The following is a 13,246-nucleotide window of genomic DNA, read 5'->3' on the forward strand; positions in this document are numbered from 1 at the left end:
GTGGCACATGTGAAATCACTTGTCCTGATAATTTGTCCACTATACCGGCCGTTTTCCTGTTGATTTTTTAATAAACAACATAATTAACATTGGAAAGTCAACTGGACGCCGGTACAGTGTGATATACGAATTTGCTTGCCCGACAGAAAAAAACACTGGACTCAGACGTCGGGCAATTGGTTATTTCCACCCCTGAGTTAAAGAAACATTTCTTCCTTTTGCTGGATCGAGACAAAATAACTCATGTTTAAATATCCCAAACATATATCTGTGAATTTTTGTTGTCACATTATCCTCAAAGATATGACTGACTTTTTCTGAAAGGAAGTTTATAAAAGTACTAAACTTTTACTCTGCTTATCATTTGTGATCAACATTCCCACATTCCCTCCCAGTGATGTGAGGTGATGTGAGGTGATGTGAGGTGATGTGAGGCATGCTAACATAGGTTCATAGCTCCAGATAACCAGAGTCATATCAGCATGAACATGAAGCAAATCAGGTCCAGTGTATAAGGCATCCTGAAGAAGCATGCATGCAGTCATCAGTGGACAGTGTCACATCTTGTGGTGGTATGACGATGAGGGAATCTCCCCTCTGTCAACAATAGTGTGTATTTGCATGATGGTTGTGGTGTATATATGTAGAATAAATGTTCTTTTCTATCTTTCATTTGAAGTTGTGCTGACCTTTCAGCATGTGTTGAGACTGGTACTCACCGTTATAGAAGAGGAATGGTATTTCATAATGTGGAATGGACCTGTTTCTGGGGATGATGTCACATGATATGTGGCACTTCAGGACATACTCCAGTCCATCTTTGCCAGGCGTGTTCTCTTGTAACATCAGGTTCTGTAACAAACCACTGCATCAGTCACCATAACAACATCACGCTGCATCAGTCACCATAACAACATCACGCTGCATCAGTCACCATAACAACATCACACTGCATCAGTCACCATAACAACATCATACTGCATCAGTCACCATAACAACATAACAACATTATACTGCATCAGTCACCATAACAACATCACACTGCATCAGTCACCATAACAACATCACACTGCATCAGTCACCATAACAACATCACACTGCATCAGTCACCATAACAACATCACACTGCATCAGTCACCATAACAACATCACACTGCATCAGTCACCATAACAACACTCTGCTCCGTCATTTTGATAACATCACGCTGCATCAGTCACCATAACAACATTATACTGCATCAGTCACCATAACAACATTATACTGCATCAGTCACCATAACAACATTATACTGCATCAGTCACCATAACAACATTATACTGCATCAGTCACCATAACAACATCACACTGCGTCAGTCACCATAACAACATCACACTGCGTCAGTCACCATAACAACATCACACTGCGTCAGTCACCATAACAACACTCTGCTCTGTCATTTTGACGATATCAGGCTGCATCAGTCACCATAACAACATCACACTGCGTCAGTCACCATAACAACATCACACTGTGTTAGTCACCATAACAACACTCTTCTCTGTCATTTTGACGATATCACACTGCATCAGTCACCTAACAACATCACACTGCATCAGTCACCTAACAACATCAAACTGTGTCAGTCACCATAACAACATCACACTGTGTCAGTCACCATAACAATACTCTTCTCTGTCATTTTGACGATATCACACTGCATCAGTCACCTAACAACATCACACTGCATCAGTCACCATAACAACATCACATTTGTCATTTTGACAACAACATACTGCATCAGTCACACTGACAACATCACAACTTCTTCTGTTACAGAGACTTATAACAATCCAAGTACAATGAATAACACAGACACAAGTTTTACTCTATCAATTTATACCAGTTGGCTGAGTTTGAGGGTTACCTGAAGGTGCACCTGTCCGTTCACCATGGACATATCCAGGGACTTGGTGCCGCCTACGAAGCAGGGTATCTCTGTGACTCCCTCAGGTGCTGTAATTTCCAGCGTCAGTCGGCCATGGTACTTCTCACCCATGTGGTTGCCAAACTTGTCCTTCAGCGAGAGCTTCAGATGTCTGATGAGGCAGCGTGAGGCGGCATTCCGTGTGTTGGATACAGTAGGTGTACCCGGGGAATCTTGGGGAGACATCTCCTCTGGCTGCCCAGGCATCACGTTGATGGAGATCTACATGAACATACCACAGTGAGCTACTCAGTGACACTACAGTCAGCAACATTCCTGCTATATCACAAGTAACTAAGACACCCTGGACACCCTTCTGTCAGTGACACAATCAGCCTGGCCATACATTGCAACCCACTTTCATCAGTTTAGACAGCTTTTTATGACATGCATCAGACACTGGGGACCAACTGTGCTTAGAACCCACTTGCACAAAGCAAAAAAGACCATTTAAATCAATATTAAAGTACGGGACTAATTTGTCTCTGATCACAAAGGTAACTTAGTGCAAGTGAAGCCTGAAATCTCCACAAGACCGTCACGTTAGGTTCAGTGAAAGAAAAAGGGGAGATAATGTATAAATTGGCTGTATCAGATATTTTCTAAAGGCAAATATGAAAGAATATGAGACTGAGGCCAATACTAATTCAGTTTCTAGAAGCTGACGAGTACATGATCAGAATATAGGCTTACTATGCACCGGGTCTAGTTCAAAGGTTCTATGTTGGTTCACATGTGGTAGGGTTAATGGCACTGCAAGTTTTCAACAGAACCAAGATATTTTACCTGTATTTAATGTTTTGTATGCGGTAATTAAACTAAGCAAAAGCTGCCATCTTTTCCCATCACATTATCCATAGCATGGAGGTGGCACGATCTTATTTCAGAATTAAGTCTGGGGTTAGGGTATCCAAGATTGAAGTTTTGAACTGATCACCTAATTTGGCCAAATGTTATGATGCCATGATGGGGTTCCAACCTACCACTGTGCTGTACAGCTCATGCTTCCCATCAAAGAACACAAACATCACGTTATAGGACCCTGCTTGCTCGGGCACGCTTCTCTTCCTGTTGGATAAACAAGTCATAACAAACATCAGTGTTAGGTTACTGGTAAACAACATTCTTTAATTCAGAGGAACATCTAAAAGAAATTTGCATGTTACTACTAGCTAAAGATTCGAAGATGGAAGTTTCTAAAACTAGTCCAGAAGACTAGTGAAAACTCCCACTTGTTCTCCGAGTTTGGGTCTAGGCCTGCTAGAATGGCTCCTCTGCTTTCAGTCTGTTAAATCAAGATACACTTCGTAGATTTATTATTGCATTTACAACTGGGTCAGGATAATAGCCCTCAAATGCTGGTGAATGAGCACTACCATCATTGGATTATGGTTGTCCTCAGAACAACTTAGTAGGCTCAGGCCAGCAGACCAGCGTGATTGTCAATGGCTGGATTGCAAATTAAAGGAACTCCAAATGATCAACAACTTCAGGTCCATATAAACAGTTGCTGTTCTGTAATAGAATGTGAATCAGATCAACGTAGTTGCAAGTATAGCATCATGATGTCTTGTCACTATCTGTTGCTATGGTAACATATGAATATAACTGGAATGTGCATAGAAAGTTATTGTAATTTTCAAGAGTCTGTCTCTCTGCTATATACATGATATATGACTACTGACGCGAAAACGTTTCTCTAAACATACCTGAAATGAAACACTCCCTTGTCTGACTTCAGTGGGGTGTCGGGACTCATGGAGGTAGCGGTCTGAAATAGTAGCATTGTGTGGTGCAAATACATTGAAAACTGGATTCCATGGGAGATACTGGGTCAACAGTCTGGTTAAGGTTTTGTTGTCTGTGTTCCGTGGTCATCAATAGACTGCCACACTCATATCAACAGCAGCCGCTATTACAACCGCTGTATCGTGCATTACGATGATTGTCTGCATCCCAAAGAAAATACTGCCTCGGCCAAGCATACAAGTAGTGTTTTATTGAAGAAGATGCTATTTATTTATGCCATACAAGTGGTGGTTAACATAAGCAACAATCAGCTTGGTTCAGTGATCCAGTCCTGTCATACTTTTGAGCAATCTTATCCACATTAGTGTGCATTGTTACAAGTAGAATTAATATAAACTTAGTTCAATATTTCTCCTGAATTAAGTTTTTGGGTCTGTTGGTTTGGTGGAAAAACAAAAGTAGTAACTGTGTCTAAATTGAAGGATGTTTCACACTTTTACAGTGTCATGATAGTTTGGTCTGTTGAGGTCAGGGACATGAAAATACTGTGTAAAATTAACAGCTACTTTAACAAAAACAGCCCAGTGTACTTGGTTCTTTTTTCTTATCCATCAAAGATTTCATGTTATTTTCTTACTGTGACCCTTGGCTCAAGTCAGCTGATTCTGAAAACAGAGTAAACATAAAACATGCCATCACATTGTAAGTCTCACCCTGGAGGGAGGCAGATTCTGATTGGCTGAGTCACTCTTCCACAACTTCATGCTGAGATGTGTCGGGTTAGCAGTCGTCATTACACTGTCATCTTCAGCCATGACCTTCACTGAGAACTCTGGGAAGATGTCTCCTGCTACGAAGGCGGCATTCTTGCTGTAGTCCACCTGCAGCTCCACAGGCCGCGTGGGATCGGACTGCACATTCAACTTTATTTTTGGTCCTGATATCACAGACTTGTTGTAGAATGCTTTTGGTTGAATGTCATACACTCCTCTAAAATCACACAAATCCAACACAAACGTTTATTGTTTCCATGACATTTTCTACACACGGTAAGTAATAAAATGCATCCAAGATAAGTGACTTTGTAGTATGTTAGAGTTACATGCAGAATATTCCAAACCCAATTGAAGTAACAAGACTTGGTATCCAGCCATGATATAGAAAAGGAAATCAAAACAATTCCCAATTTAAGCCATTAATGTGAGGATGAATGAAGTCAAAGTCACTGTTGCAGCACTGGAAGAGGCAAATCTCGAAGGTGCAAAAAATAATTAAAATTGTTTACATTTAGTTCTGAACCCTTAAAGGTCACATGCAACGTAAAACACAACTTTGCAGATTCTGATACCTTTCGGTATGGACTTACCGAAACAAATCATCAAAAATGCAAATTCAACTTATAAAGTTGAAAAATAACGCGATGAAAAAAACCGCGCGAAATCGGAGTTCAAACGATTCACTAATTTTCCCCCGACTTTTCGGGGAAACTGGTTTCAACAGCTGGGCTGCGCTCATAGCACGTGCGACTGTACGCTTATAATTTTGTTTATTTGTTTTTTCATAACCAGCAATGTATTTGATATGTCATGAATAAGTGATAATTGTGTTTTAATTATCTTTGATTATTTGGTTGCATGTGACCTTTAACTAACGAAGGAAATCTTGGAATATCAAGTACACAGACAATAATAAGATCTGATTTTTGTTACCCAAAATTGCTTTCCATAATTACCCATCTTACTCCTTACCTTGTGCCACTGACTGACAGCTGCCCAAAATCAGCAATACCCTGAGCATTTGTCTTTAGAGGCTGTGGCGCTGGTATTAGCTGGAGAAACACATGGTGCATCATTGTGAGTATATAACATTCTACTATATAGTGAATATCAATCCAATAAATGTCTTAGACTGAGAATAGTTAGAGTTATAAAAGAGGGTCCTGATGGGGGAGGTCACAATCCGGTAGTCAGTAAATGTAGGGGCCTTAATCAGCTGTCAGTGATTTTAGACCTAGTCAGTAAAGACATGCAAACAGCATGCAAGTTGTAAAGTTGAATTTTATATATGAGTTCATCTCTATGCAAATGGGAATCATGAAACATGGGACAGCTGGTTCTGCTTTTGTTTCAATACCACAATTCATTTCTTGCAAGTACATCATGTATAGAAGTTTCACAAAATAAGATTTTTGTGGCGTGGGGACGTGGTGTGCGAGCTGGCTAAGGCGCCAGGCTAGTGATCCAGCGAGCTTGAGGTGATGGGATCGAACCCACCTGTGACCGGGTGTAAAAACCTTGGAGTCAACTCTTGCGTGCAGACTCTTTCCATGTTGTCACAACCCCTAGTGTACAGTACACAACCCTGTGCACTTAAAAGAACCCACGAATCCGTTGGTATATAACCAGATGGTGGCCACATGAATACGTGCAAACACCTAGTTGCGGGTACAGCAACGTGCAGTAAACTTGGACAAAATACTGTGACTACCTGTCCCAGTCCACCCAGCTGTGAATGGGTACCTGGTAAGGATGGGAAAGCCACATTAACTCGGTGCGCCTAGTGGCTGCAAGAGTTGTATGCTCCCCAGGGAGTTGAGATTGATAATACATTGTGCCATTTGAGACTGACATCCAATGCTCGAGGGAAAAACAAAGCACCTTTGAGCAGCTGATCTGGATATTGGCACTATATAAATACATATAAATAAAATAAATAAATAAATTTTAGCATAATTACGATAAACAGTAAAGTTTTGCTCAGTAGTCTTTATGGACATTTTATGTCATTCTTTTGTGAAAAACCTTTGACTCATGTCATGTTTAACAAAAGCTATGATTAGTTTTCCGGTAAACAGTATAATCCCATCAGGGCCCTCACAAATCTGAAGGTAAATATAACACAGTTTGAAAAGCTGTAGTGATGAACTGATGCACTAAAATCTATAAATGATATGATTCATTCAGCATCAGCATCAATATCAGCATGCATCATTGAATAATCTGTGTATTAGATACAGTGTCATACTGGTTGTATCTCCTGCAGCTTCTAAATGCATCATAACGACATCAGTCAGCATCATCAGCATCAGCAGCAGTATCAGCATGCATCATTGAATAATCTGTGTATTAGATACAGTGTCATTGTATGTGCACACACATACTGGTTGTATCTCCTGCAGCTTCTAAATGCATCATAACGACATCAGTCAGCATCATCAGCATCAGCAGCAGTATCAGCATGCATCATTGAATAATCTGTGCATTAGATACAGTGTCATTGTATGTGCACACACATACTGGTTGTATCTCCTGCAGCTTCTAAATGCATCATAATTCGACATCAGTCAGCATCATCAGCATCAGCAGCAGTATCAGCATGCATCATTGAATAATCTATGCATTAGATACAGTGTCATTGTATGTGCACACACATACTGGTTGTATCTCCTGCAGCTTCTAAATGCATCATAACGACATCAGTCAGCATCATCAGCATCAGCAGCAGTATCAGCATGCATCATTGAATAATCTGTGTATTAGATACAGCGTATTGTATGTGCACACACACATACTGGTTGTATCTCCTGCAGCTTCTAAATGCATCATAACGACATCAGTCAGCATCATCAGCATCAGCAGCAGTATCAGCATGCATCATTGAATAATCTGTGTATTAGATACAGCGTATTGTATGTGCACACACATACTGGTTGTATCTCCTGCAGCTTCTAAATGCATCATAACGACATCAGTCAGCATCATCAGCATCAGCAGCAGTATCAGCATGCATCATTGAATAATCTGTGCATTAGATACAGTGTCATTGTATGTGCACACACATACTGGTTGTATCTCCTGCAGCTTCTAAATGCATCATAACGACATCAGTCAGCATCATCAGCATCAGCAGCAGTATCAGCATGCATCATTGAATAATCTGTGTCAGCATTAGATACAGTGTCATTGTATGTGCACACACATACTGGTTGTATCTCCTGCAGCTTCTAAATGCATCATAACGACATCAGTCAGCATCAGCAGCATCAGCAGCAGTATCAGCATGCATCATTGAATAATCTGTGTATTAGATACAGTGTCATTGTATGTGCACACATACTGGTTGTATCTCCTGCTGTATTAGATACAGTGTCATTGTATGTGCACACACATACTGGTTGTATCTCCTGCAGCTTCTAAATGCATCATAACGACATCAGTCAGCATCAGCAGCAGCAGCAGCAGTATCAGCATGCATCATTGAATAATCTGTGTATTAGATACAGTGTCATTGTATGTGCACATACATACTGGTTGTATCTCCTGCAGCTTCTAAATGCATCATAACGACATCAGTCAGCATCAGCAGCAGCAGCATTAGTATCAGCATGCATCATTGAATAATCTGTGTATTAGGTACAGTGTCATTGTATGTGCACACACATACTGGTTGTATCTCCTGCAGCTTCTAAATGCATCATAACGACATCAGTCAGCAAGTCTCTTACCTTTATTTTAGGATCCTTAGCAATCTGTATTTTCACATCTGCTGTTTTCGATGGATTCCCTGCCTCATCCAAAAGCTGGATTTTGAGAGGATGGGGCAGCTTGTTCTCATTGTACACAGCAACAGCCTGCAACACAACAGCGACATTACATCCAATGAAGGAAACAATGAATCGGACAATAAGATCTCATGATGTTCATTATTTACAAATGTCTAAAATTATCTCTTAGAAGGTGATAACATTTCCATAATTTATTGTAAAGTGTTTGAGGATTAACGTCTCAAAACGCCAAAGGTGTCTATGATGTGAGAACCATGGACAAGCTATGGCTTGTAACATGGAGTGGTATAGAACTATGGTAGGACATAGGAACACTTAGGACACGTGCAGGGACCGGTATGTATTGCTAGGACATTGGACAAGTTAGCTCATCAGTTCATTTGTGGACCTAGGACCAGTTAGACTATGAGTTTGTATGTGGACTTAGGATCGGGAACAAGTTAGGACATGAGCTGGTATGTGGACCTAGGATCTAGACAAGCTCGGCCATGAGTTGGTACGTGGACCTAGGTTTGGGAACAAGTTAGGCCTTGAGTTGGTATGTAGACCTAGGATCGGGAACAAGTTAGGCCTTGAGTTGGTATGTGGACTTAGGATTGAGAACAAGTTAGGCCATGAGTTGGTATGTAGACCTAGGATCTAGACAAGCTTAGGCCATGAGTTGGTATGTGGACCTAGGTTTGGGAACAAGTTAGGCCTTGAGTTGGTATAGGTTTGATGTGGACCAAGTAGGCCATGAGTTGGTATGTAGACCTAGGATCTAGACAAGCTCGGGCCATGAGTTGGTATGTGGACCTAGGTTTGGGAACAAGTTAGGCCTTGAGTTGGTATGTAGACCTAGGATCGGGAACAAGTTAGGCCTTGAGTTGGTATGTGGACTTAGGATCGAGAACAAGTTAGGCCATGAGTTGGTATGTGGACCTAGGATCTAGACAAGCTCAGGCCATGAGTTGGTATGTGGACCTAGGTTTGGGAACAAGTTAGGCCTTGAGTGGACCTAGGGTTTGGGATTGGTATGTGGACCTAGGTTTGGGAACAAGTTAGGCCTTGAGTTGGTATGTGGACTTAGGATTGAGAACAAGTTAGGCCATGAGTTGGTATGTAGACCTAGGATCTAGACAAGCTCGGCCATGAGTTGGTATGTGGACCTAGGTTTGGGAACAAGTTAGGCCTTGAGTTGGTATGTGGACCTAGGTTTGGGAACAAGTTAGGCCTTGAGTTGGTATGTGGACCTAGGTTTGGGAACAAGTTAGGCCTTGAGTTGGTATGTAGACCTAGGATCGAGAACAAGTTAGGCCTTGAGTTGGTATGTGGACTTAGGATCGAGAACAAGTTAGGCCTTGAGTTGGTATGTGGACTTAAGATCGAGAACAAGTTAGGCCATTCAAGTGCTCCCATACAACAAGCACAGGGTCTTTGAGGCCTAAACTGCCCTAGAAAAGATGACAAAGCACATGTTGGGGCGACACTGACCTGCTCCAGCTTCCAGCCAACCAGCTCCAGCTGGGATGGGGGTCCAGCAGCGACCTCGAGACGCACATAGTCCTTGAGGCTGTTCCAGGTGACCTCTAGCTCCTTTGTTCCCACCCCAGCCTTGTCAAACTTGACTCCATGAACTACAAAGTTTTTCTGGAACACAGAAACAGTAAACTGTTTGATACAACTAGTAACACTACATAACACAGGCTACTCATGAATCAGTCAAGACTATAATATAGACAATGTTATATTTTGATATCAATTATTTACTTAACTGCACAACTTATAAATTACCCTCAATACTGAAACAATCAGAGGCTTCGGCAAAGTGATAAGAAAGGCTAGTGTCACCCACAATCGTGGTTTTGTTTGTTTCTTGTTTCATGCCTCACTGAGCATTATTACAGATATATGGAGGCGGTCTGTCAATAATCGTGTCTGGACTAGACAATCCAGTGAGCAAACAGCATGAGCATTGATCTATGCAGTTGTGATACAATGAAGTGTGTCAACCAATGACCAATTTTAACCGTATCTTCACAGGTGTCCCAGTGTATGGGTAAAGGTACAAGTACATGATAGATTGTCTTTATATAGACCTACCTCCTGCTTTGACACTCGGACACTGTCAGAGTTCAACAAAGGCCCAGTAACCTTGATCTCACGAGCTGTGGATGGGGGAAGCTGAAACAGTGTGTCATTCACCATTATTGAAAGGCATATATAACAAAAATCTAACGTAGACATTTAGAGTGAGTGAGTTTAGTACTTTATGACGCACTCAGCAATATTACAGCTATATGGTGGAAATCTGTAAATAACCGAGTCTGGACCAGACAATCTGGTGATCAACATCATGAGCATCGTTCTACACAAATGGGATACGATGACATGTATCAAACCAAGTAAGCTAGTCTGACCGACCGATCCCGTTAGTTGCCTCTTACGACAAGAATGGGTTACTGAAGACCAATTCTAACTAGGATCTTCACGGAAAAAGCATTTAAGATAGTTTGAAGAACTAGAACACATGGAACTAAGAGAAACAAAGTTCTGAGCTACTTGTTGACCTTTCATCAAACATATTTACACAAGATAGGATCAATGTACACAGACTAAACTCTCCTTTTACTGTACTGAACTTCTTCTCATCTGTTAATCTTGTTACCAGCCTGAGCCAATCTCCCTACTCACATCATTGATGGTGTTTCCATGTTTGTCCTTGATAGTAACCCAGACTGGTTCTTCCAGCTCTTGACCAACCTGGAGAGCTTTGGTACCCTTACACACACACTTGAGCTGTGAAGGGGGTCCTGGTACACACCTGTAACATCAACATGTCTATATAGACAGGTATTACCCTCAATCACAGACTAGAGCTGGGAGGGCGTATAACAGATACATGATCTGGCTGGACAAATCACTTGCATATATGATAAGCATCATTCCATACAGTCCAGGTATGATCATGACAAGGAACCACAGTCAACCATATATATTTAGTTGCCTGTTTTGGCAAATCACAAGAATGGGGACACCTATTCTAAATGTTACAGTGAAAGCCACCTAACCTGACTGTGAAGGTGAACTCTACCCCAGGCCCCTGCAGCAGGTTGACGTGACAGTACTTGGACTCGCTCACAGAGTTGGGGATCTTGATGTCTGGCAGCCTCCCCTGAAGAATCATCTCCTTCGACACCTTCGGTACCCAGTTGACCTGTCACACAACACACACTCATAATCATTGACCTGTCACACATAACACACACTCACCCGAATCATTGACCCTGACAGACCATAACACATAACACTCACACAATCAGCTCACCCGAGAGACAGAACACACTCATAATTAGGTGCCCTGTCACACAACACACACCATAATCATTGACCTGACAGACATAACACTCACACAATCAGCTCACCTGACAGAGAGAACACACTCATAATTAGGTGCCCTGTCACACAACACACACCATAATCATTGACCTGACAGACATAACACTCACACAATCAGCTCACCTGAGAGACAGAACACACTCATAATTAGGTGCCCTGTCACACAACACACACCATAATCATTGACCTGACAGACATAACACTCACACAATCAATCAGCTCACCTGAGAGACAGAACACACTCATAATTAGGTGCCCTGTCACACAACACACACCATAATCATTGACCTGACAGACATAACACTCACACAATCAGCTCACCTGAGAGACAGAACACACTCATAATTAGGTGCCCTGTCACACAACACACACCATAATCATTGACCTGACAGACATAACACTCACACAATCAGCTCACCTGAGAGACAGAACACACTCATAATTATTGCCCGTGAGAGAAGTAACACTCCACAATCAGCTCATATTCAGGAGACCTGAGACACACACATAATTTCCCATAACATCCTTATAGTCAGGAGACCTGAGACACACACACTTTCATAACAGATTGACCTGACATCACACACTTGTAATCAGTTGACCTGACACTTCAATAATCAGTTGCTCTGACCATTTTCTCTTGTCTAGTATAATGTAATCAAACTGTTTACATATAGACAACTATAGAGAGAACGCATGAATAGAGCCAGTAATCTTCAAGTGTTTATGAATCCAGTTATCTGGAAGGAAACGATGATAAAACATGAACTTGATGTAAGCCCAAAATAAATATGTTTTCCATTATAATCCAGCTTAGAGCTATGTCAAGTACATTTACCATGAGTAAACTGCACATCATACCACTGATAATTAAGCAGTCTCTGAGCTCACACAGACTACCCCCAGACAGCTGGTACAAACCAACTACCAACAGCTACTGACCTTGATCTTACTTGCAAGCTGGTCATCGATTGTACATTCACGTCCCCCCTCATCGAACAGCTTGAAACCTGGCAAATACAGCGTGAGTACACTCAGTCAACATGAATGCTGGCAGTCACATGGAATCAGATTGCTAATACAGACACAGCAACACATGCTAGCGGTCAGACAAATACTTATTATAATCGATGTAGGTTACCTTCTGAACAATATGTAATTTTCTGAATAAAATTGATATTTTATACTTATCCTGACTCATGCTATTTGCTTGTCTTCTTCTTCTTGCGAACACAGTGGAACACTTGTATCTCCCAATTGAAGTTCCCTTCAATGTAAAATCACTAATTAGTACTCACCACGAGTTATCTTTCCCCTCGAAAGCGCGGGAACGAGGGCGCCACCTCTCAACATGTGCCTCACTCTCTCCTTTTATAGCGAGCCCAACGCTTGAATTTACAGGGAAATCCAAAGTGTTATGTGGGGAGGACGGGAGGGCTTACCTCATGAGTCAGGATAAGTATAAAATATCAATTTTATTCAGAAAATTACATATTTTTCCTTATCCTGACTCATGCTATTTGCTTGTAGAATCCGACGGATACGGAGGTGGGAATATATAATACTTTGGATTTGGATAATTAGTGATTT

General features: G+C 41.4%; 1 protein-coding gene and 2 long non-coding RNA genes across 6 annotated transcripts in view; 1 reads left to right on the top strand and 2 right to left on the bottom strand.

Moving 5' to 3' along the window:
* LOC124257376 (structural maintenance of chromosomes flexible hinge domain-containing protein 1-like) overlaps positions 1–13,246 on the bottom strand; it is a 67,629-nt gene that overhangs the window by 27,628 nt on the left and 26,755 nt on the right. Inside the window, exons 22-33 of the mRNA XM_046691422.1 lie at positions 12,599–12,666; positions 11,329–11,474; positions 10,952–11,081; positions 10,361–10,441; positions 9,752–9,907; positions 8,219–8,344; positions 5,463–5,542; positions 4,428–4,704; positions 3,675–3,736; positions 2,949–3,033; positions 1,906–2,187; positions 720–852 (exon numbers count right to left, since the gene is read on the bottom strand). Coding sequence (XP_046547378.1) covers positions 720–852; positions 1,906–2,187; positions 2,949–3,033; positions 3,675–3,736; positions 4,428–4,704; positions 5,463–5,542; positions 8,219–8,344; positions 9,752–9,907; positions 10,361–10,441; positions 10,952–11,081; positions 11,329–11,474; positions 12,599–12,666 — 1,626 coding nt within the window. The remainder of the gene's footprint in view (positions 1–719; positions 853–1,905; positions 2,188–2,948; positions 3,034–3,674; positions 3,737–4,427; positions 4,705–5,462; positions 5,543–8,218; positions 8,345–9,751; positions 9,908–10,360; positions 10,442–10,951; positions 11,082–11,328; positions 11,475–12,598; positions 12,667–13,246) is intronic.
* Positions 8,864–9,650, bottom strand: LOC124257348. 4 transcript variants are annotated; one of them, XR_006893247.1, is made up of 4 exons: positions 9,553–9,650; positions 9,302–9,426; positions 9,032–9,241; positions 8,864–8,952 (listed from the first exon to the last, which is right to left on the bottom strand). It is a non-coding gene; the product is annotated as an uncharacterized LOC124257348 (long non-coding RNA). The 4 variants fall into 4 exon arrangements; XR_006893249.1 differs by having other exon boundaries at positions 9,302–9,385; positions 9,553–9,647; XR_006893246.1 differs by lacking the exon at positions 9,553–9,650 and having other exon boundaries at positions 9,386–9,453.
* Positions 8,942–9,651, top strand: LOC124257350. Its single transcript, XR_006893252.1, has 4 exons — positions 8,942–8,956; positions 9,036–9,245; positions 9,348–9,472; positions 9,599–9,651. It is a non-coding gene; the product is annotated as an uncharacterized LOC124257350 (long non-coding RNA).

Source organism: Haliotis rubra, unplaced genomic scaffold, assembly GCF_003918875.1.
Source record: "Haliotis rubra isolate DU_JTF1 unplaced genomic scaffold, ASM391887v1 Scf66, whole genome shotgun sequence".
NCBI classification, from domain to species: Eukaryota; Metazoa; Mollusca; class Gastropoda; order Lepetellida; family Haliotidae; genus Haliotis; species Haliotis rubra.